Genomic DNA, 23,964 nt, shown 5'->3' with positions numbered 1-23,964 from the left:
AAATAATATTGATAATTTTCATCGCAAATTTGCATCTAATCATATATACAACATGTATAATGAAAAAGAGGCATATTCCAGCAGTTCATCCCTAGCACTCAATAAACAGAAAGTGCTCCTTGCTAGATAATAGCTTGAAGTATGTAATGTGTAAAGAAATTAAGATTAACATTAACATTAACATTAACATTAACATAATTTACCTGCACAGTTTTTACAAAGAACAATACCAATATTAATGGAAGCCCAGTGTGCATCTGTAAAACAGAGACAGAATATTAGTTACAACATAGCCATTAATATTCATATCAATTTAGAACAACAATAGATCACCTGAAGAATGTAAACACAAGTTAATATTCTACATTAGGACAATATAAGTGCAATAATCTTATAGTATCTTGTACACTATTTTCATTGTAATACAAATTATAAATATTATTTTCTCTAATTCTTCGTCAATTTATCCCTTTCTGCACCCATTGTATAAAAAAAAATTTAATCAACGTGTGGTTCGTTTGATCTCAGATCTTCATTGGTTAAAATCCGATTATGACGTCGAATTTTCATGCTTTCCTCTGAATTTCCTATTGTGACGGCATTAAAAAAGGCGAGCCTCGCGTTTTAAATTTGAAAATTTAACTGTCTCGAGTGGATAAATATCGTATCACACTCGATGCAGTGGTAGAATCTATATTAATCACTGTTATTTGACTTTTCTTTTTCAATTGATTCGATCGAAGGCCTCAGCAAATATCAATCTTTCTAAAGTCAATAAAACCACTGATATTCCTCATCAAAAATAAGTTACATAACACATAAATGAGCCTCTTCTAAAAATGTAAAGCCTTGTTATTATTTGTGGGCTGTTCAGTGACCTGTGTTTGGTGCACCCTCTCCACGGTCTTGAATACCAAATACTGTGGATTAACTTTTGTTCGTGTGTTCCAATTTATGTTGATAAGGGAAAGTTGTATTTTTGTGGATATTTTATTTCATGGTTTTGCCAAAGCATGCTTACAATGCTATAGAGAGTTTGTACATCATTGAAAATTTTAAATTCCTGCTTGACCTATAACCACTAAATCCACGAAAATTGGTATGCCATGAATAATAGTATATCCACAATATGTATTTACCTGGTGCCCTACAATCTGCACAGAAATGATTGCTCTGGTTTTCTCTCACACTGTCTAAAACCTGAAATTATAAAAAGATCAGTGTTAAAGGGGCATATCAATGAATAATTAGATGGCTTTTGGTCTAAAAAATGTATGCTGATACATCATAGAGAGCCCATGCATTGTTAATTGTTTCTTTTGGACCTTCTTTAATTTGGATACACGTTTTAGTATGCTATAATAAAATATGAGAATTTTGGTCAAATCGGTGAAAATGAATTTGACAGCTAATGCCCCTTTGATTGATCGATTGGTGATTGCTTTACGCCGCATCAGCACGAAAGGCTATATCGTGGCGAAAATGCCCCTTTGAGATCAAATAAATAAATGTATTAATGTGTTCTTTTCCGTCATTCAGGGAATTTTCTATTGATGGCAGATATCTTTAATTCTTTAATCATTCTATTTGTAATTTTTCCATATGTTCAAGACTGTGTGTTGACCTCTAATTGTCCTTTTGTCTTTTAGAGTTGGTGGATTGCCGTCTTATTAACAAGTACCCCTTGGCTCCATTTAAATTTACAGAAGGTTTGGTAGCAATGGTATTTTGGTTTTAGAAAAAAATCTTTACCCAATCATTATTCTCTCAAAGTACTTGAAAAACATTCTTTGTTCAGTACTAAAGTCTTATTTGTAATCTAGGAGATAAAAAATCCACTGAATCTATGATATCATATAATAACAGACATTTATCTAAAACGTTTTAAAAAACACATACAGTATTATCTCCAAGACCGTCTGCTATGGCATCCTCCATGGCCATCTTCCAATACACACAATCTTGTTTTTCTGTGAAAAGTAATCTGCAAAAAAAAAATGGAATTGACAAAAAAATTAATGAAAATTGAACATTAAATTTACAGGATAAAAGGTATTTTTTCAAATAAACATTTAAAAGTATATTAAATTGTGTCTGTCATACAAAAACAACAAAAAGTTGATGCAAAAGAACAATATATGGACAAAGACAACCCCCAAAAAAGACAAAAACAAGCACATAATTTATCAAAAGACATTCAAGTAAATATAGTTTTCATAGACTTCAAACAAACAAAAGACTCCAATTTACAGTCACACAAGATAAATTTAAAATATTGACACATATTACCTCCCTTTGACCAGTTTGTCAATAATGATTTTTTATTTTTACTTCTTAATATTATTTTTCATGGAGCATCATTTTCTCATGGATTTTGAGATTTGGTAAAACCATAAAAATAGAGAGCTAAAAACTTCACAATATATCATAGGTTTTCACTGTGCAAAATTTAAAACCATAATTCAGATTTATAATAATTTGCAGAATAGCGATTGGAAAAGTTGGTATCCAAGAATATTCATTGTATACCGACTTAATTATTCTATTATTTAGTTCCATTGTTTTCATTTAATTGATTGGTTTTTTTTCTTATGTTATTCCTCTTTTTCTTTTTTCTTGATGAATGGGATTTTATGCTTTGGGCCCATAACAGACTAATCAAATTCTTTAAAGTCAGGTCACCAGAAAAATTATAATCAACTTGATCATAAAAAAATACATTATATGATTTCCGATCGTAAAACAATTGTTTCTGGATTGACGTTCATCAGGTACAAAAAATTTTAAAGGACCAGAAGGAACTAAACAGAGCAGCAAAATCCACCTCGGATTATTTTTTCCGTAGAAACATGTGGAGGAAGTATAAAACTACGTAATGACACATGTTTTCAGGAACATAGAATTCAGAGTTCATCCTTCCTCTGCTATCAATAGGATTTTTATTTTAGGAAAGTATATGTTAATATATGTACTGACATATAATTGTTTAAGGATGTTTGCTACTCTGTTTCAAAATAACAAGCTTTTCAAAATATTATTATAAATCTAAAGAATATAAATAAGGGAACTAAAAAAGCTGAAAAAAATGAAGGGTCTGTGTGCTTGTTTTCGAGATATAAGCCATTGGAAATTTTGCGGGAAGTGATTCTCTCTAGATTTTTCATACATTTAACATTTGCACCTTTTTTCTTTTAAAAACTATGAAAAAATATCAAGATTTTTTTAAGATTTTCAAATATGGCTTTTTAAACTACATGTAATAAAATTATGAAAAGAAAAGTAGGGGTTAGCAGGTAAAAATTTTTAATGGCACTACATGGATAAAACCAGAGGATTCTGAATATCTGGCAAAAATTCAAAAACAAAAAGAGGGAATATCCTTAAATTATCTCAGTCTCTTGAAATGTCCCTATAGGACTGAAACCAGCAATCCTCTTCTCCTTTGCTTTTTCATATAAATTCTAAATTTTAGAACTGTTACATCATACTTTTAATCTGACCAACACCATTTATATTATGTAAATTCAGAACTTATTGCGTGCACATATTAGTGCGATTTTTGAGGAATGGACAAAAATGTGAGACTAATTATTGCGATTTCAGGAAAATCTGCATACTGATCAATGTATGTATCAGATATCAGAATGAGAGTTTTAATTATGCACTACCCATCCAGTCGCATTATTTCCAATAAAAAATAAATCGCAATAATTTCTGAATTTACAGTACTCTAAAACTTTCATGTCTTGGCATTCATCCAAAAACAAAATCTTGTCAAACAAACTGTTTTCAGAAAATTAAAATAAACGGATCAAGAGATCTTAAGATATATATTTATAGGAAAAAAAACGTTCTTGAAGGTCGTACAGTCACTTAGAATTGTAAACATCCCTGTCCTTTGGTCTGTGGTGGATATAGTTGTGTCATATTGGCAATCATACTTCTTTTCATTTTGATACCAAATCACCAGAAAACATTTCTGAGGGGGGGTAGGAGGGGTCCTGATCCGGAAATCCCGGGCTTAAAAACATGGAATCCTGAGGTCCCGAATTTAAAAAAATTTAAATCCCGACATCCTGAAATTTCGAAAAAAAAATTCCCCAATCCCGAAAATCCTGAGCTTAAAAACACCCGATCCCGGAGTCCCGATTAAGGTCCTACCATCCCCAATTTCTTGACAATAACTTTCAAAGAAACAATTTTTGACCCTAAAGTAAACAAAGGCCTGAATTTTATTTGACCTGCCTTTGAAATTAAACCTGCCTATGTTTTTGTGAACTTTTTTTTTTGTTTGATTGCTGGGTTGACATATCAATTTTACATGTATTAGTTACTCTCAACTTACATAAAATGTCCATAGTGAGTGGACAGCTGCATTTTATTCCGGCTTATTTCTTTAACTGATGCTAACTTCATGTCGATTTCATTTATTGGTGATGCAATCTTGTAATCCTGTTATGAAAATAAACAAAAATTAAATTTTTTAGTAATTGTAAAAGTTTGTGAGGTGACCACAAAAACTTTCCTGAAATACAACCTATAGCGATCAATATTTCTCTTCAGGAATGTTTATGCACTAATTATTCATGAAATTTATAACGTGTTGTTTTCATTTTTTACAGCACTGGGTCAATACCTCTGCTGGTGGACTATCAGTCCCAGAGAGTATCATCAGTTCAGTAGTCAGTACTTCAGTACTGACATGATTTATAACAAACCTTTCAAAATTTGTCTGTTTATAAATTTTGAAATCATAAAAAAACTAGATTTCAACTCCCTCTGGTAAAGTTGACCTTTAATAGATGGATTTGGCTATTTTTTTAGGTCTTTTTTGGTTATATAGTTCTTCAACTTCTTAAATACCTATACATCCTTGACTTTCAAATATTATGCTTTGAGCATTCCTGATGAAGGTAAATCCAGAAAAGCAGTTTGGACGCATGAAATCTATAACGTGTTGTTTACATTTTTTTATTGGTACATAAATTTAAGATATTGTGCCTTCTGAAAGTTGAATGCAAAATTGTGTATGTCTCCTGTTTTATAAATACATTTTCATTGAACTAGTACTCATTTTTGTTTAGGGGCCAGCTGAAGCCCGCCTCCGGATGCAGGATTTTCACTCTGTGTTGAAGACCCATTGGTGGCCTTCAGCTGTTTTCTGCTCTTTGGTCGGGTTGTGGTCTCTTTGACACATTCCCCATTTCCATTCTCAATTTTATTGGATGTTTCACTGTGAATTCACAATGAAAAACTGCAATAAGTGTCAATCTTCAAAAAGTTTTGTTTCTAAAATAGTTTTTTATTTTTGAATCACATCTGAGTAACATTAAACATCTGTGTGATATTTTGAAATAAGGGGAATGACTGTCTGGTACTTTAAATCCTTAGTGACATATATCAGTCATTTTACTAGAACAAACATCAATTAGAATTTGCTTTACAAACATCATTTTGACCTTTTTGTCGAGCCTTCGACTTTAGTCGAAAAAGCGAGACATAGCGATCCTACATTCCGTCGGCGTCGTCGTCGTCGTCGTCGGCGGTGTCCACAAATATTCACTCTGTGGTTAAAGTTTTTGAAATTTTAATAACTTTCTTAAACTATCCTGGATTTCTACCAAACTTGGACAGAAGCTTGTTTATGATCATAAGATAGTATCCAGAAGTAAATTTTGTAAAAATAAAATTCCATTTTTTCCATATTTTACTTATAAATGGACTTAGTTTTTCTGCCGGGAAATATTACATTCACTCTGTGGTTAAAGTTTTTAAAATTTTAATAACTTTCTTAAACTATCCTGGGTTTGTACCAAACTTGGACAGAAGCTTGTTTATGATCATAAGATAGTATCCAGAAGTAAATTTTGTAAAAAAATAAATCCATTTTTTCCTTATTTTACTTTTGAATGGACTTAAGATTTTCTGCCAGGAAACAACACATTCACTCTGTGGTTAAAGTTTTTAAAATTTTAATAACGTTCTTAAACTGTCCTGGATTTGTACCAAACTTGGACAGAAGCTTGTTTATGATCAAAAGCTAGTATCTAGAAGGAAATTTTGTAAAAAAATAAATCCACTTTTTCCGTATTTTACTTTTAAATGGACTTAGATTTTCTGCCAGGAAACAACACATTCACTCTGTGGTTAAAGTTTTTAAAATTTTAATAACTTTCTTATACTATTTTGGATTTGTACTATTTTTATTGATTTACTTCCTCATTTTTGTTGAGCCTGCGATTAACAGAAAAAGTAGGCGAAACACTGGGTTCCGCGGAACCCTTACGAATTTTTTATCTAGGCAATGACTGCCTAGTACTATAAAACACAAGTGACATTAATCAGTCATTTTACTGGCACAAATTTAGTTACGATGTTACTAACCTGATGTGAATCATAGTAACATAGTTTTCCTGCTTTTATTGCTACAAACAGTTCTCCTTTCCTCTCAAATTTAATAAAACCCTAAAACATAATGTTTTGATTTGAAAAATAATATTTCATTTATTTAAAAAAAAATATATACACTTTGATATGGTGTTTCAAGATTATCAATATTTTCTCAAATTTACTTTAGATCTTTCTGTGTTATAATTTTCATGGTGCTTGACTGATATATTTTTTTTCTCAAATCAAGACCCTCATATAGTATATAACACGGATTGCTTACCATTTAACAATGATATGGTTCCTTACTATGACAGGGAAGGAAACATACAATTGGTTATGATGATAATAGTCCCTAATTTGATTAGAATCTACTTTCCCATTGATATTCATTTGTAAAATAAGGAAATTTACAATTGAAATACTTACAATTTAATTGTCATATAAAAATAGATTAAGATCTACATTTCCAATGGTATAGAATAAGGAAAATTTACAATTGGAAAACTTACAAATTAATTGTCATATTGAATAGATTAAGACATATATTCCTAACAGAATAAAATAAGGAATATTTACAACTGGAAAACTTAACATTTCATTGTCATATTGAATAAATTAAGATCTACATTCCTAACGGTATAAAAAAAGGAAAATTTACAATTGGAAGACTGACCATTTGATTGACACATTGATAAGATTAAGATGTACATTCCAAAAAGTATGAAAAAAGGAAAATTTACAATTGGAAAACTGACCATTTTATCAGGATCAAACATTTGTCCACCTTCTGGCTCACCATTCTTTGGTTTCTGGAAATAAATATTTGAATAAATTATTTCTTCTATAACAAAATAAATTTTAATGGGACATAACACAAGAAGGATACAAGTCTTGTATGTCTACAAAATGTTGAAACAGCATTGCAAAATAAATGTATACGGGGGTAATGAAACTAAATATTGATTCTTAGTCTTAACTAATGCAAACTTAATTTGGTACACAATGGAAAAGTTTTTTGTCATCGGGATACTGTAGATAATTTCAAAGTCATTTAAAGAATCTTCTTTAACATTGATACAAAATGAAAATAATACTTTAAAGACTTCCTGCATTCGAAGCTCTTTTTCTGGATTTACCTTAATCATGAACACTCATACCAAATGTATGTACAATCTATTACATAATCAACTCTATCAAGTTTCTCTACAGATATTATATTCAGATCAAATTCTTAAAAGAATAACATATAAGTTACAGTACATATCAAACAAGGAACTTTTTTTTGTGCAAGTTTCTGGCACAATTGAGTTTTTCAACAAATTAAGTAAATAATTATTTTCAGCTTATCCAATGATGGCATATGGCTGCCTAACACCACAATAAAAAGAGTATAAAACATAACTATGTATATTATATAAATAATACATAGCTGAGAGGGTGATAGAGCAGATTGTTACCCCGAGAAAATATTCAAACTGAATATAATAAACTATGATGTCTTGGACATAACAACCATCCGTATCTTATAAAATGCACAATTGATCAATCTTCTCTGTGAAGGGGAATAGAGTATTTGCATTGGGATAGAGTAAATTATCTACTTTCTATTAACCAATCAAAATCTAGCATTTTGACATGAAGTATAATAATATATTATATCACTTACCTCATAGTTAATTATAACTTCCATTAATGTGTTGGCCCATAGAATACATTATATTATATCACTTACCTCATAGTTAATTATAACTTCCATTAATGTGTTGGCCCATAGAATACATTATATTATATCACTTACCTCATAGTTAATTATAGCTTCCATTAATGTGTTGGCCCATAGAATACATTATATTTTATCACTTACCTCATAGTTAATTATAGCTTCCATTAATGTGTTGGTCCATACAGTACATTATATTATATCACTTACCTCATAGTTAATTATAGCTTCCATTAATGTGTTGGCCCATAGAATACATTATATTATATCACTTACCTCATAGTTAATTATAGCTTCCATTAATGTGTTGGTCTATAGAGTACATTATATTATATCACTTACCTCATAGTTAATTATAGCTTCCATTAATGTGTTGGTCCATACAGTACATTATATTATATCACTTACCTCATAGTTAATTATAGCTTCCATTAATGTGTTGGCCCATAAAATACATTATATTTTATAACTTACCTCATAGTTAATTATAGCTTCCATTAATGTGTTGGCCCATAGAGTACATTCATCTAAAATTAAAAAATATAATAATTATTAACCTTGATTTACAAACCTTAATTAATTCAAAACGTGATTATTCTACTGAAAATGATCAAACTCAACTAAATCATTGAAACCACAAAATAATTTGAACTTTTTCTTTCGCAACAGTGAAAACTGTCAAAACCAAACCTCTCCAGGACTGCAGATTTTGTTTCAGTCAATCAGTTTTCACAGTTATTTAGTTAGTACAGAATATTCATTGTGTCAAATTTCCATAGATTTCTGAATTTCTTGTTTATGGAAGATTCAATTCACCGAATTTATATTTTATCATCATATATCAATTTTTTCTTTCTTTTATCAAACCTCTAAGGATAAACAAAGAAATAAGGAATTGTCTATCAGATTCATAAGTAGGATTAAAAATTTGTTATTGACACAACACAATCATCAACGGACATGTTTTAAATTGAGGGGTTAGGAAATATGTCATCCTGAAGTCTTGAAAAAAAAAACTTAATTCAGAAATCCTGAAAGGATGAAAGTACATTTCCCAGATCCTGAAAAATAAATCATTACTTCCCAAGACTTGATAAGTGTGAATCCTGAATTCCTGCAAAAAAAAAGACCTAATCCCAACATTCTGAAAAAGGTCCATCTGTCCCTCTTTTAAGGTTATCTATTTCATATCACATCAAATTTTTAAACTTCAAATTTATTGAGTATTTCCTTGGTTTTTTTTTGTAAAAACAAAAAAAAAAGTAACTGCTTTCTTGATTCTATAGTAAAATACTACTTAATTTCTTTATTCATTTCATATCACACTCTCACAAGATTTCTTCTCTTCAATTTTTTCTGCTCTTTTTGTTTCATTAATTACCGGTATATATGCTTTCAATCTAAAACAGTCTTTTAAAAAAACTTGTTACTTTGAAACAGAGTAGCGAACTTCCTTAAACAGTAATCCTATCTTACTCAATGTTTCTGCTGCAAACAAGAATGTCCTGTTCTGGTTGATCAGGTTGAACTTGAACCGGTCTGCGTTTTTATCCTGTAAAAGATATCAAATTTGTCAAATAAAAAACTTAAGGCTATAAAATTTGCTGTAAGCAAGGAATATAAAACTGCTACGATTGGTCCCAAATTTTTTCAGATTTCATTTCTATATAATAGTATCTTGATAGAATTACTGAAGTGCTAATCCAAAATTTAAAAAAAAAGGGATTAAATTATTGTTCAAACAACTGGAACAACATAAACCCATTATGTTCTTCCTTTTTATTTGGCCTTAGTCAACTCAATCTTTTCTATTCAAGTTGACAGGCTTGTTATCTTTGACATACATATTCATATATTTATATAATTGCTTATATCTTTGTCATTTGACCTCTGGTGAATAGTTGTCTCATTGGCAATCATAAACCCCCCCCACCCCCCTGATTTTCCTTTATATCTATATTTATATATAAGTACGTTGAAACAAGTGACAACTCTACGACAGATCCATCCATTGGATCACCAGTGAAGGTGATACATGGCTGAAAACACATATTATATTCATAATTACTCTAAATATATATATACTACAATAACACTGTAAGTGATGCAAATTTTTACTGAACTTTGCATAGAAAAATAACTGTATTTGTTCAAATGTCCATAAAGAAAATTGAAATAAGTGAATATCGTCATCCTTGAATAAAAGTTTGACCGAATTGAGTATGGTAAAAAACATTCTGCAGTAATCATGCGGTCTCATACATATCTACTGTGAACTAATAGAAATAAAGTGAAGACCATGCAGTGAACTTAAGATGTTCGTTTTTACTCCATTTCTTTCAGATATATTGTGGAGTCATTTCTTTTTGTGTGCACCAATAAAATCCATGGATTAGGGAAAAATTGTAATTTTATTGATAGTTGATTTGATGGTTCTGCCAAAGTCTGCATACAAGCCTTTAGAAAATTTGTACCTCATTGAACATTTAAAATCATGGTTGATGTTTACCAAGGAAATCTACTAAAAATTGGCCGCCAACAAATAATAATGAATCCCCAGTCGTGCATATCTACAACATTACTTTCAATTTTCATAATACCTGCATATTCCACATTTTTATTTCGTCAAATTGGGTGTTATGAATCTTTTAATTCAATTATACATTCATAAAAGTTTATATTCTTTAGTATACAACAAAAGTGATAGCATTTTAGATAGAATTTCAGAGAACATCTACAATTTTCATAAGTGACCTGTCATGTTAAAATCCTCCAAGAAATGGACCCATTTAGACATTCTGAAATATATGATGTAGAAATGTGATAGGGCATACTTAAGACATCAAAGATTCTGAAACTCTTTTAAGAAATTTGAATTGATTGAGCTTTATAGAACAAAATTTTTATTGTCAGAAAAATAACCCTATTACAGTGTTCTCAGAGCAGGCAATACTGTAAACAAACTAAGTTTCTAGACCTTTCTCATTGATTTTGTGACGATTTATTTATTACAATTTTCCACCTTCCTTGATCTAGGTGTATCCATATAAAAGTTCAAAGTTTGACATATTAAAAAAAAAATTTTGTATTTCCTTTCCTTTTTTTTTTTAAATTGTAAAGTTGCCTAAATAAATCGCTCACAAAATCATTTTGTTTACAGTACATTGTACTTAAAATCATGCTCATTAGAATAATTTACCATTCCAAACTGCATGATTTTGGTTACCTAAAGGAAAGTTAGTGCTAAAATAAAGTTGGTCCATAAAAAGCATAAAAATTTAAGTATGAGATCTGAAGACTATTACATGTAAATGTTAAGTAGAAAAAATGTCAGGTGTTTGTCCAGACAAATATCTTTAGCTTAAAACACGAGTAGAATGTAATTATATGTCCTATATGCAATCAAAGATGTTACACATTTTTTTAACAAGGAGGCCAAGAAAGACACACAAGAGTGCACAAACTGAAATGACTCGCCATGTTTTACTAACCATGACTGATTTTATGTTGATAGTTCATACACCAAATAAAATTGACCTATTCCTTATAGTATTTGAAAAACAGACCAAAACACAATAAACTGCTTCGCCTAGCGCAGCTGTATACGACTGCAGAGGTCCAACCCTGAACAGTTGAGGCAAAAATGGACACAATATTCAAGCTTGATACAGGTCTGAATTGGAATGTAATTTAATATTTGACACATTATAGGTTTCCGACACAGAATAAATGTAGTCAAAGAACTTGAAATTGGTTATATGATTAGAATTTATATTCAATTGAAGATTTCTTGCTTTTGTGCAATACACTGTGCTGTTGCGCAATACTAAGTAAATCTGTTTTCAGACTATATACAAAGAATTAGCAAAATAAATTGTAACCCCCAATTTTTTCTTTGGAAAATTGACAATTTCTTAAATCTTAATGAAAAAAATTGACCCCCTTGCAGTACAATTTCAGAGCAATCACAATACTTATACACAAGTTATTGTCCTGAAACTAGAAAAATGCTTGTTTTTGGCCCCTTTTGGGCCCCTAATTCCTAAACGGTTGGAACCATCACCCCCAAAAACAATCCCAACCTTCCTTTTGTGGTATTGAACCTTTTGATTAAATTTCATAGAGATCCATACACATAAACTAAAGTTATTGTCCGGAAACCAAATGTCTTCAGACGCCGACACCGACGTGATAGCATTATACGACCCCAAAATTTGTTAGCCGTCGTATAAAATCTAAACATAGACAAAAGAAGCATGAAGGCTACCAGACTGGCATGTACCCTTACAATCATTCCTTACACCACACATAGTTGACCTACCTAATCATGTAACTTTAACCTTTATCACTGATCCATGAAATAAGGGCGTGGTCAGGTGAACCCTGTCTGACAAACATGTAGACATTGCAAGGAACCCATATACCAAACATAGTTATCTTACTACTCAAGTGAGAAATTCATATGACAAGATTTATAGTTTTTTCCAAGAAGTCGCTGCACCATGGAAATGAGGTCAAGGACAATGGACATATGACAGACGGAAACTTTGTAACATAAGGTATCTTCATTCAAGGTATGAAGCATCCAGATCTTCGACCTTCTGAAATATAAAGCTTTATACAAATAGTTTATGCCGCCACCGCCAGATAAAAATCCTATGTCTCACATACTGTGATTTTCGTCACAGGTGTGACAAAAGCATCAAGAATCCAGGACTATTGACCATAACAAAATTTGAAACCCCTGGTGGATTATTCTGTAACATTGGTATACCCATTGGATTGTTTATTACTGACATTTTTTTTATATTTTTTCTAACAAAAATTGTAAGATTAAATGCTGAAGAATGTTATTATATTATTAAAAGTGTTTTTAACTGCAGTGATAGGGAAAGTCAAGCTGAGCTTTCAATGTTTATCAAAATTGCACAAAAACCAGGAAGCAGTCATGCTCCACCGGCTCAAGGCACTTACAGGTAGTTGTCACTTTTAATGCAAATAAAATACATTTTTTAACACTATTTTCACTAAACAAAAATGTTCAAAGCCTGCAAGAGTGAAAACACAAATCAATAGAAAAACAAAAGATATGGGGTATCCATCCATGACACAAAATCAGTACATGCACAGCAAAAAAACACACAAAAAGCAAAGGAACAGCATTTTTATTGCTGTTCTTCATCTCAAAGTCACAGTGAGGCCTTCAACACGGAGACAAGAAAAACCAAAAAAAAATCTCTCGTCTTCCTGCAAGTTTAAGATGTCCCCTCCTAGCACTGGCTTGAGTGGAATTCTTTGCAATAATAAATTTGGATAGACTAGCGGAATTCTTTGCAAAAATAAATTTGGATAGACGAGCGGAATTCTTTGCAAAAATAAATTTGGATAGACCAGCGGAATTCTTTCAAAAATAAATTTGGATAGACGAGCCAAATAATTGCAAAAATAAATTTGGATAGACTATGTAAGATATATAATTTGTCTTCTTACCTTAACACAAACTTCAACTCTGTTCATACAAGCAAGTGGAATTATTCTCTTAGATATCTGTGACTGAAAAAAAAAAAAAATAAGGCTTCATAAATATACCGGTACATAAAAATCATCTATCAAGGAGTGACTATGGTATAACCCATAACTGATCCTCACTCAAATATCAATCCTTTAAATATGTTGCATCTAAAAACGAAAGTTTGTTACATTATCATTGCTTGCTAATATTTGTTTTATTCTTATATTACGAACACAAACTTAAATGTAAATAAGAGATATACATGTAGGGTACATGTCAATGAAACAGTAACCTAACAATACAAAGAAAATAAGACATCTTAAGGTCTGCAATATACAGTCTTCAACATTAGTCAAATGTCCATACTATATGTCAAGCTTTACATCGACAGGAGTCCAAACATTTGTGATTGAAGTAAATAGAAACTAGACTTCAAAGATTGATTAATATATGGACGGCCTTTACTCTGAAATAATGTTTCGGGAAAATTTAAAAAAAAAATCTAATCATAATTTAATGTTGAAATAAAATCATATTTTAGACTTTTTAGTATCAACTTTTAATTATACACTAAATAAAAAACTTGACTTATATCATATTTGTTTTTTCGTTTATTGTTTTGTACATAAATCAAGGCGTTTCTTTTTTTGATTGACTTGTTTTGCATTTGTCATTTCTGTGACTTTGGTAGCTTGCTATGTGGTAACTATAGTTGTTAACTTCTATGTCATTTGTTCTCTGGTGGAGAGTGTCTCATTGTCAATCATACCACATCTTCTTCTTTTTATTTATAAACTTATGTGCCTCCTCATGGGGTTTTTGATTATGTGATTACTTGGCTGTTTTTATAGTGATTATTTGAGTACCAGACCAAATATTTCATGATTATTTGATTATTTGATAATCTAGGACTGTATTTTTGATTATTTGATTATCTTGCTTAAAAAAAAAATTAATGACTATGTGATTATATTGGCAAAATATTGTGATTATGTGATTACTTGGACACCACCCATGAGGGGCCTCGTCAAATATCAATAGTATCCCTCCTTCCATGATTCTTTACCTTATGATTAGGGTAATATCTGAGTGTCTTTCCGTCAAACACAACCCAGCGTCTTCTCCAACCTCGATTTGCTTTCACTCTGAAAGATAACAATATCTTTTTTATCTAATTCACTAAATAAATTTTCAATGTTTTCTGCTCTTTGGTCGGGTTGTTGTCTCTTTGACACATTCCCCATTTCCATTCTCAATTTCATTTTAAAGATTATGTAAATCAACCTATAGAGGCTTTCACTTCAAGGGAAAGTTTTAGGTTCCCCTTTTTTACTTCAATTTCAGATAGAAATCTTTACTTTAGATACATGACAATTATAAGCTCAAAATACCTAAACCAAACAACTCAGTTCAGCATTATTTATCAATCAGACTATTTGATTCCAATGTTAAATTAATAAGAGCTGTTCCATGAAAACATACATGAAAGTGAAAGTTGAAGGCCAACATACATGAAAGTGAAAGTTGAAGGCCAACATACATGAAAGTGAAAGTTGAAGGCCAACATACATGAAAGTGAAAGTTGAAGGCCAACATACATGAAAGTGAAAGTTGAAGGCCTTATGGTGGACTATATATAGTCACTTACATCTATGTCATTTGTATCTGGTAGATAGTTTTCTCATTGGCAATCATACACCTCCTTATTTTTTATGAACCCAGGGAAGGCACTTTGAATTTGCCATATATCTGGATGTAAAATATTATGCTGTATAAGTTTAAAATTTAAGTTAAATAGATAGGTCGCATAGAATGTTTGCAGATCGCCTAAGTTTTTTTATTCAAATAGTTAACAGACACTTCTTACCTGTTACATAAATAAGTATTTGATTTGAAAATGTGAACTGTGTGCATATTATTTGAAGTGTAAATATATTGATGGAGGAATTCATAGACTATAGGAGTGTTGGAATTATTTTATCCTTTACTCAAAATACGGAGGTGTTCCTATATTGGCAGAAATTCATTGGATACAGATATAGAAGGTCTCCAAAATTGCAAAAAATGAATGGCTACTACATTTTCAAAGTGCCTTCTTGGGTTCCATGTATGTTTTATCAAACACAACAGATTCTAATCATATTTGTGACACATTTACTATTAATGGTAAACAACCATACAAAATATCACCAATTAAATCAAGTGGTACTTGAGGTACAAGGCTAACATGTTTTTTTTTCACATACAATCTGCACTGTAAAACATTATTTGTGACCTTGACCTTCAATCTAAGGATTTCAACCTTGTTTGAAACACAACTTCTTGCTGTGGTGAATAATTATATAAATTATCAAAAATTGACTTTATCATCTATCCTCTACTATCTTATGTACAGAGTAGACACAATTTGTGACAGACAAACAGACAACCTGATTACTTCAACATTTATAAGTCTCCAGATCCCATTGATAGATATTCATTTTCAACGAACAAATTTTTAAACTTCTACATGAGGTACCAATCATTTTATAAGTGATGGTTTGCCTCAGATTATTGGAAAAAAAAATGGTCCAAACTTTTTAAACTTTATTTGTCTACCCATAGAATGCCATTTTGTTTCATATCTCAACATTTTCTAATACCTCACTTACTTTTTTATAATCCATTTCTAGAAAAAAATATGAATGCATTTTGCAACATTTGATCAATGTGATAATTTCATATTTGCAGGTAAAAAAAAACAGGTAAGTGAATAAGGGTGTTCCGAAATCAGTCGTGGTGGGGAGATGTGATGAACACAAATTATCTAATTCTGGGTGGTTGCATTTTCCTTAGAATTTTGATAGCATTATAAATCAAATAAATAGTTTATATCATAGGTGATTGAGGTATAAAAAAAAGGGCTTCAAATGCCCCCAATGTTTAATTTTAAAACATCCCCAAGTTGCTTTCTTTATTGCTGACTAATAGCAACAGACTTGCCATACTGCGTGTTAGATATAATCTTTGACACATCTTAAAGAATATAGGTAAAATGTCAACTGGTAATCAATTTGACAATCCCCCTTTTTCCCCCTAAATTTTTAAGGATATTATTATTAGAATATAATTTAGAAAACAATTAGTACTTAATTAATCTCATATCTGTACTTAATTAAACTCATATATTTATATTGCAATTGCCATATATTTCCTTGCAGGTCATTAATATTTGTGTTCCTTCTTCCTGGCACACAAAATAATTATGAATGATAATTTTAAATGTAGGTTACAAATGTACAAAGGTTTCAAACATCAATCAAATAAAAATACTTTTAAAACTGGTTTCCCTTAAAATTAAATATATTATGTTTCCATAGAAACACTTTACATACCCTCCTTGTTTCCATAAATAACCAGATTTCTGTTTAGCTTTTCTCTGCAATGTAAAAAAATTTTAAATAATAATTTTGTCATTTTTTACATTTTATTTACAAACATCCTGTTATGAGATTATAGGAAGGATAAACACCTCTGTATTTATGTATTATATTCAATATTCATATTTATATATACAATTGTTGACCTACATACATACATAAAATTTGTATTCTACAAAAAATATCAGTGACAAAGTTACTTTTTTCAATTTTTACCTAAAAAAACATTTACCTTGATTTTACTGAGCTAAACAAAGTGAAACAGGGTAATTATAGGTGACAACACTTGGAATTTCCTCCCTGTTATAAAATAATACACTCTAGGTGATTCAGTAATAAGTGATTTAGTAAAATATTACTTCAGCTGATTTTGTGCTACTTAATTTTTAAAGCCAAAAAGGATCCTTAGTACATCTCCTCCTTTGTATATTAAGGAGTAAGAGAAACAACAGGACACCTAAGATTTAAAAAAAATAATATCTCAGGTAATTAAGGGTTACATGTCTTCCCTGTGGATTGATACCAGCTTGAACACCTGTTATTTTCTCATGATTCCGTAAAACAAGTGTCAATTAAAACTTAAGGGTATAGGCATTTTAGACATAAATAAACTGTTGACACAGAGATATGTCTCGCCTGTCGGCATAAAATTCAGTAAAAGACAATCTGATGGACAGCAACATGGTTTATTAATTCTGTTGCTGGACCATTATCTAGTGGGCACGGCCTTAAAAACAGTCATCAAACTGATATGAACTGATAGTAATTCAACTTCATACAAAATATCATTGATCTATCACAAGTAGAACCTATCAAACTAACTTAAGCAGACAACTAAACATTGAAAATTGCTAATTAATTCAAAGTTGCTGGACCATGACCTATAGGACAGGGCCTCAAAATAGTTGTCAAACTGATATGTACTATAGTAATGCAACTTCATACAAAATATCATTGATCTATCACCAGTAGTTCCTAGCAGAAAACTTAACATTACAAATTGCTTATTAATTCAAAGTCACTGGATCATGACTTAGGGAGCAGGGCCTCGAAGTAGTCGTCAAACTGATATGTACTGATAGTAATGCTAATTCATACTAAATATCAATGATCTATCACCAGTAGTTCCTATCAAACTAACTTAAGCAGAAAACTTAACATTGAAAATTGCTTATTAATTCAAGGTCACTGGACCATGACTTAGGGAGCAGGGCCTCGAAGTAGTCGTCAAACTGATATGTACTGATAGTAATGCTAATTCATACTAAATATCAATGATCTATCACAAGTAGATCCTATCAAACTAACTTAAGCAGAAAACTTAACATTGAAAATTGCTTATAAATTCAAAGTTACTGGACTATGACCTAGGGGGCAGGGCCATAAATAGTCGTCAAACTGATATTTGATAGTAATGCAACTTCATAGTAAATATCAATGATCTATCACAAGTAGTTCCTATCAAACTAACTTAAGCAGAAAACTTAACAATTATTGACGCAGGAACCTGGTCGCCGTCGTCGTCTCCGGAAAAGCAATCCCTATGTCTTGCTTTCCGTGACTTTCGTCGCAGGCGAGACAAAAATAGGGTAGGTAGGGAAACTCTTACCACAAGTGTTTTGTTTTTTTTTCAATTTAAATAGGGTAGGTAGGGAAACTCTTACCACAACTGTTTTGTTTTTTTTTCAATTTAAAAAGTAATTATGTGATTTATTTTGAGATTTATTGTCCTATTTCTTTATATCCTCCTTTTTCATACTTTCAACCACATTAAAACAATTACTTCCTCATGTTATTAAGATATCAGACCAAAAATAATTGAAATTATCTGAGTGCAATCTGGGTCAATTTAAGTATTTTCAAAAGTGGTATCAGCCTCTTCATGTATATATTGATCATTTTTTCAGGAAAGAAAAATCCTAAAAATAGAAACATAATCCAATCTTTTATTTAGTTTGTATTCTATACTCAGACATGTCAGACAACATGTCTGCAGCCTTTAATATAATGATGTGACATCTCCACTTTTTGACTAATGATTCATTTTGTTCTCATGAATACTATGAAATATTTGCCACTGGACTAAAAGCAAACAAAAATCAATTATTCATAAAGTCCGATCTATAATGAAATATGAATAAAAGGTGCTATGGGTATACTGCAATGAGATAGTCACTGAGAAAAAACACCTACTAAGAACAGACACATTTTATTGTCCTTCCGTTTTTAATAGTGGATAAAATGAACTTATTATAAATATAATAAAGAACAATAAAAGCTATTCAAAAATTTCATTTCAAATATGTTTTAATGTAAACATGATAAATAATACAAGGTTTTTAAATGCAAAATTAAACAACTTAGACCTATTTGGTTTCTAAAAATTTCCTCAAGAAATAATGATATTTTCCCCTAACAATATACATGCATATTGAACAACCTTCCTCCTGTTACTTTTCCTGATTGTAAGAAATTCTGTCAATATTCCTTGACATCTTACTATCCTTTAAAGTCATAAATCATATGGGTTTTGAGTTGCATTCTTTAATTTTAAGAGAAATAATGCAATATGTTTCTAATCAGGTATATTTTCTTATATTGATTGACAGATTGATTGATTGATTGATTGATTGATTGATTGACTGATGATTGATTGATTGATTGATTGATTGATTGATTGATTGATGTCTAGCAGGAAATATCACATACATTAATGACTTTATTTTTTTCCCAAATTTGTACTAGACTGACATTACCGTTTTTCTTTTTTTGCCATGGTGTCAGTTTTTCATCGACTAATGAGTTTGAAAATCCCTTTGGTATCTTCCACCTATCTTTCTTTAATATGATGCCTATTACATGAATATTACTTACTGGTGACTGAGATGATGGTATGACATCAACTGATGGATTTATGGGCCCTGTAACATGTATATTACTTACTGGTGTAGGAGATCGATGGTATGACATCAACTGAGGGATTTATGGGCCCTGTTACATGTATATTACTTACTGGCGTAGGAGATGATGGTATGACATCAACTGATGGATTTATGGGCCCTGTTACATGAATATTACTTACTGGTGTAGGAGATCGATGGTATGACATCAACTGAGGGATTTATGGGCCCTGTTACATGTATATTACTTACTGGTGTAGGAGATCAATGGTATGACATCAACTGAGGGATTTATGGGCCCTGTTACATGTATATTACTTACTGGTGTAGGAGATCAATGGTATGACTAAAACTGATGGATTTATGGGCCCTGTTACATGTATATTACTTACTGGTGACGGAGATGATGGTATGACATCAACTGAGGGATTTATGGGCCCTGTAACATGTATATTACTTACTGGTGAAGGAGATGATGGTATGACATCAACTGATGAATTTAAGCATGGGTCCTGTTATATGTATATTACTTACTGGTGTAGGAGATGATGGTACGACATCAACTGAGGGATTTATGGGCCCTGTTACATGTATATTACTAACTGGTGAAGGAGATGATGGTATGACATCAACTGATGAATTTATGCATGGGTCCTGTTACATGTATATTACTTACCGGTGACAGAGATGATGGTATGACATCAACTGAGGGAATTATGGGCCCTGTAACATGTATATTACTTACTGGTGAAGGAGATGATGGTATGACATCAAGTGAGGGATTTATGGGCCCTGTAACATGTATATCATTTACTAGTGAAGGAGATGATGGTATGACATCAACTGAGGGATTTATGGGCCCTGTAACATGTATATTACTTACTGGTGAAGGAGATGATGGAACGATATCAACGGATGGATTTATAGGTCCTGTTGCCCCTGGTATTAAATCCTCAGGACTACTGGGGTCAGATAAATCCCCTTCTGACGTTTGTTCATCTGAACTGTTGTCTGAAAAATAATCAAAAGACATAAAACTCATGTCAAAAAAAATTATTTAAGATACCAGGTTTATAAGTTTGTAAAAATGTATATGTTAAAATCATGTAGCATTTTTAGTTGACATGATGTTTTATCAGAAGTCTCCAGTCCAGGCAAATCCATTTGTCCAGTCCAGAATTTACCCTTTGTCATAATATTTTTTAGAATTAGCTAATAATACATTTGTAAATAACCATAAACTGGATAAGAAGTGATCAATCTTGACTTATTTTTATAACATGTAGTTGTTATTTATTGCATATTGTTTTAATATGTTTACCATAAATTGCATGGGAAAATTTTAATAGATATGGGGTACATGTATCATGTATCAGCTTATACAAAAATGTCCCAATCAACTTGTACAAGTAAACACAGGGTAGCATACCTTTCTTGACAAGAATGCAGAAAGTCTGAATTGACAAAACAATTTGTTAAGATTTATTGTCAATTTTATTATTGTTTTATTGTTATGTTGCATTATTCTATCAAGACTGACAACCAGAACATGAAAGGTGATTCAATCAAAATTCACTGTTATGGGTGACAAGTGTTTTAATGTGAAACAATATGACTACTGGTGATTAGGGCAATAACATGCTATTTACAACACTTTCATATACATGATATACAGACATGGGATTCTTCCAGCGGCTGCGGGAGTCAAAATCTCCTGACTTTTAAGCCCTCTTCCTTCCCTCCTGTTAATAATTCAAATCTTCCGATTTTTTTTTTTTAAATATCAAACCCCAAAAATTGTCAGTCTCCATTTTTTATTACCATCAATGTCAACCCTAATCACATTTTTGTGTCACTGATGAAGGTAATTTTTACCTGTCAATCAAAGAACACAGTTATGAAGCTAAAACTCTAGCTGAAAATTTTCAAATCTCCAGTTGTGACTTGACAGCTCTGTCACATGTATGCAGATAGATTGTACATATATATAAGGTTTAAATGTATTTTGTATACAAGGAGATATTTCCCCCGCAATTACCAACATTAACTGTTATAATTCATCACAATGAGAGATTTGTACTGAGACACCCTGTGTGTACAACGTATACCACAAATATCTCCTTCCAGTCATATATCATGTATATGGGGACTTTTGAATTCAAAGGGAGCAGGGGACACTAGGAGGATTACATTTGCAGACAAAATACTCATTACGCCGTGCAAGGATTACCTTGCTGTCTGACCCAATTTCTGAACAATGCAAGTTTTCTTCATACAAATTGGATAAAATGTTTATGGTCCAATAGACAACCGTTACACCATTGTACACCAAGTGGTAGAAGCAAATGCCTTGCTCTGCCAAAAACTTCATTAATACTTTTTTTTATCTATATATTTTTTTTTGTACTTTTAGAGTAGATCCACATGATTTATATGACCATTCTCTATGTGTCTGTCTCAAGTCAGGAGCCTGTAGCTCAATGGTTGTCGTTGGTTCATGTCTGCCATATTTATAGTTTTCGTAAATTTTTTTGTTATAGATATGGTTCTTAGTTTTTTCATTTAATTGGTTTGACATTTTTTCAAGTATAGGGTTTTTCTCATTGATAAAGGTTGTACGGTAACCTATAATTGCTTACATCCACTTATTTGAACTCTGATGGATAGTGTAGTTGTCCCATTAGCAATTATACCACATCTCCTTATTTTTAAACTGTAAGAGAATCTGATGTTGATGAATAAAGCGATATTTCTTCCTTAGTATAGATTTCATTACAGATCTACAAGTTCCCATTTGTACTATATATGTCAATTTATGTGTTGTATATCTTATATCAGGAAGACAATACATGTACTGTAAAACCTGTAGTCACCATGTGTGTCCTTGAAAGAAATTAGAAAAAAACTACTAAATCAACTTTACATAAACAAAAACCCTGTTTATACAGAACTCTGTGTAAAGCAAAACCCTGTTTATACAGAACTCTGTGTAAACCAAACCCTGTTTATACAGAACTCTGTGTAAACCAAAACCCTGTTTAATATACAGAACTCTGTGTAAACCAAAACCCTGTTTATACAGAACTCTGTGTAAACCAAAACCCTGTTTATACAGAACTCTATGAAAACCAAAACCCTGTTTATACAGAACTCTGTGTAAAGCAAAATCCTGTTTATACAGAACTCTAAGTAAACCAAAACCCTGTTTATACAGAACTCTTAGTAAACCAAAACCCTGTTTGTACAGAACTCTACGTAAACCAAAACCCTGTCTATTCAGAACTCTACGTAAACCAAAACCCTGTTTATATAGAACTCTGTGTAAAGCAAAACCCTGTTTATACAGAACTCTGTGTAAAGCAAAACCCTGTTTATACAGAACTCTATGTAAACCTAAACCCTGTTTATACAGAACTCTGTGTAAAGCAAAACCCTGTTTAAACAGAACTCTATGTAAACCAAAACCCTGTTTATACAGAACTCTGTGTAAACCAAAACCCTATTTATACAGAACTCTGTGTAAAGCAAAACCCTGTTTATACAGAACTCTGTGTAAACCGAACCCCTGTTTATACAGAACTCTACTTAAACCAAAACCCTGTTTATACAGAACTCTGTGTAAAGCAAAACCCTGTTTATACAGAACTCTACGTAAACCAAAACCCTGTTTATACAGAACTCTGTGTAAACCAAAACCCTGTTTATACAGAACTCTACGTAAACCAAAACCCTGTTTATACAGAACTCTATGTAAATCAAAACCCTGTTTATATAGAACTCTGTGTAAACCAAAACCCTGTTTATACAGAACTCTACGTAAACCAAAACCCTGTTTATACAGACCTCTGTGTAAACCAAATCCCTGTTTATACAGAACTCTGTGTAAAGTAAAACCCTGTTTATACAAAACTCTGTGTAAACCAAAACCCTCTTTATACAGAACTCTACGTAAACCAAAACCCTGTTTATACAGAACTCTGTGTACAGCAAAACCCTGTTTATACAAAACTCTGTGTAAACCAA

The 23,964-nt window shown here is 31.4% G+C and overlaps 1 protein-coding gene across 8 annotated transcripts in view; it reads right to left on the bottom strand.

Annotated features, from left to right (window-relative positions):
• The window catches only part of LOC127716064 (arf-GAP with Rho-GAP domain, ANK repeat and PH domain-containing protein 1-like), a 118,025-nt gene that overhangs the window by 74,583 nt on the left and 19,478 nt on the right, over nt 1-23,964 (bottom strand). For all 8 annotated transcript variants that reach the window (XM_052222154.1, XM_052222148.1, XM_052222153.1 and 5 more), the window contains 12 exons: nt 20,825-20,952; nt 16,997-17,040; nt 14,689-14,767; nt 13,601-13,663; nt 9,587-9,662; nt 8,585-8,637; nt 7,146-7,199; nt 6,385-6,465; nt 4,346-4,452; nt 1,900-1,984; nt 1,140-1,200; nt 204-257 (listed from right to left, as the gene is read on the bottom strand). In XM_052222154.1, coding sequence (XP_052078114.1) covers nt 204-257; nt 1,140-1,200; nt 1,900-1,984; nt 4,346-4,452; nt 6,385-6,465; nt 7,146-7,199; nt 8,585-8,637; nt 9,587-9,662; nt 13,601-13,663; nt 14,689-14,767; nt 16,997-17,040; nt 20,825-20,952 — 885 coding nt within the window. The remainder of the gene's footprint in view (nt 1-203; nt 258-1,139; nt 1,201-1,899; nt 1,985-4,345; nt 4,453-6,384; nt 6,466-7,145; nt 7,200-8,584; nt 8,638-9,586; nt 9,663-13,600; nt 13,664-14,688; nt 14,768-16,996; nt 17,041-20,824; nt 20,953-23,964) is intronic.

Source organism: Mytilus californianus, unplaced genomic scaffold, assembly GCF_021869535.1.
Source record: "Mytilus californianus isolate M0D057914Y unplaced genomic scaffold, xbMytCali1.0.p SCAF_9, whole genome shotgun sequence".
Lineage (NCBI taxonomy): Eukaryota > Metazoa > Mollusca > Bivalvia > Mytilida > Mytilidae > Mytilus > Mytilus californianus.
The sequence above is the reverse complement of the archived record's forward strand: the minus strand, read 5'-3'. Positions and strand labels throughout refer to the sequence as shown.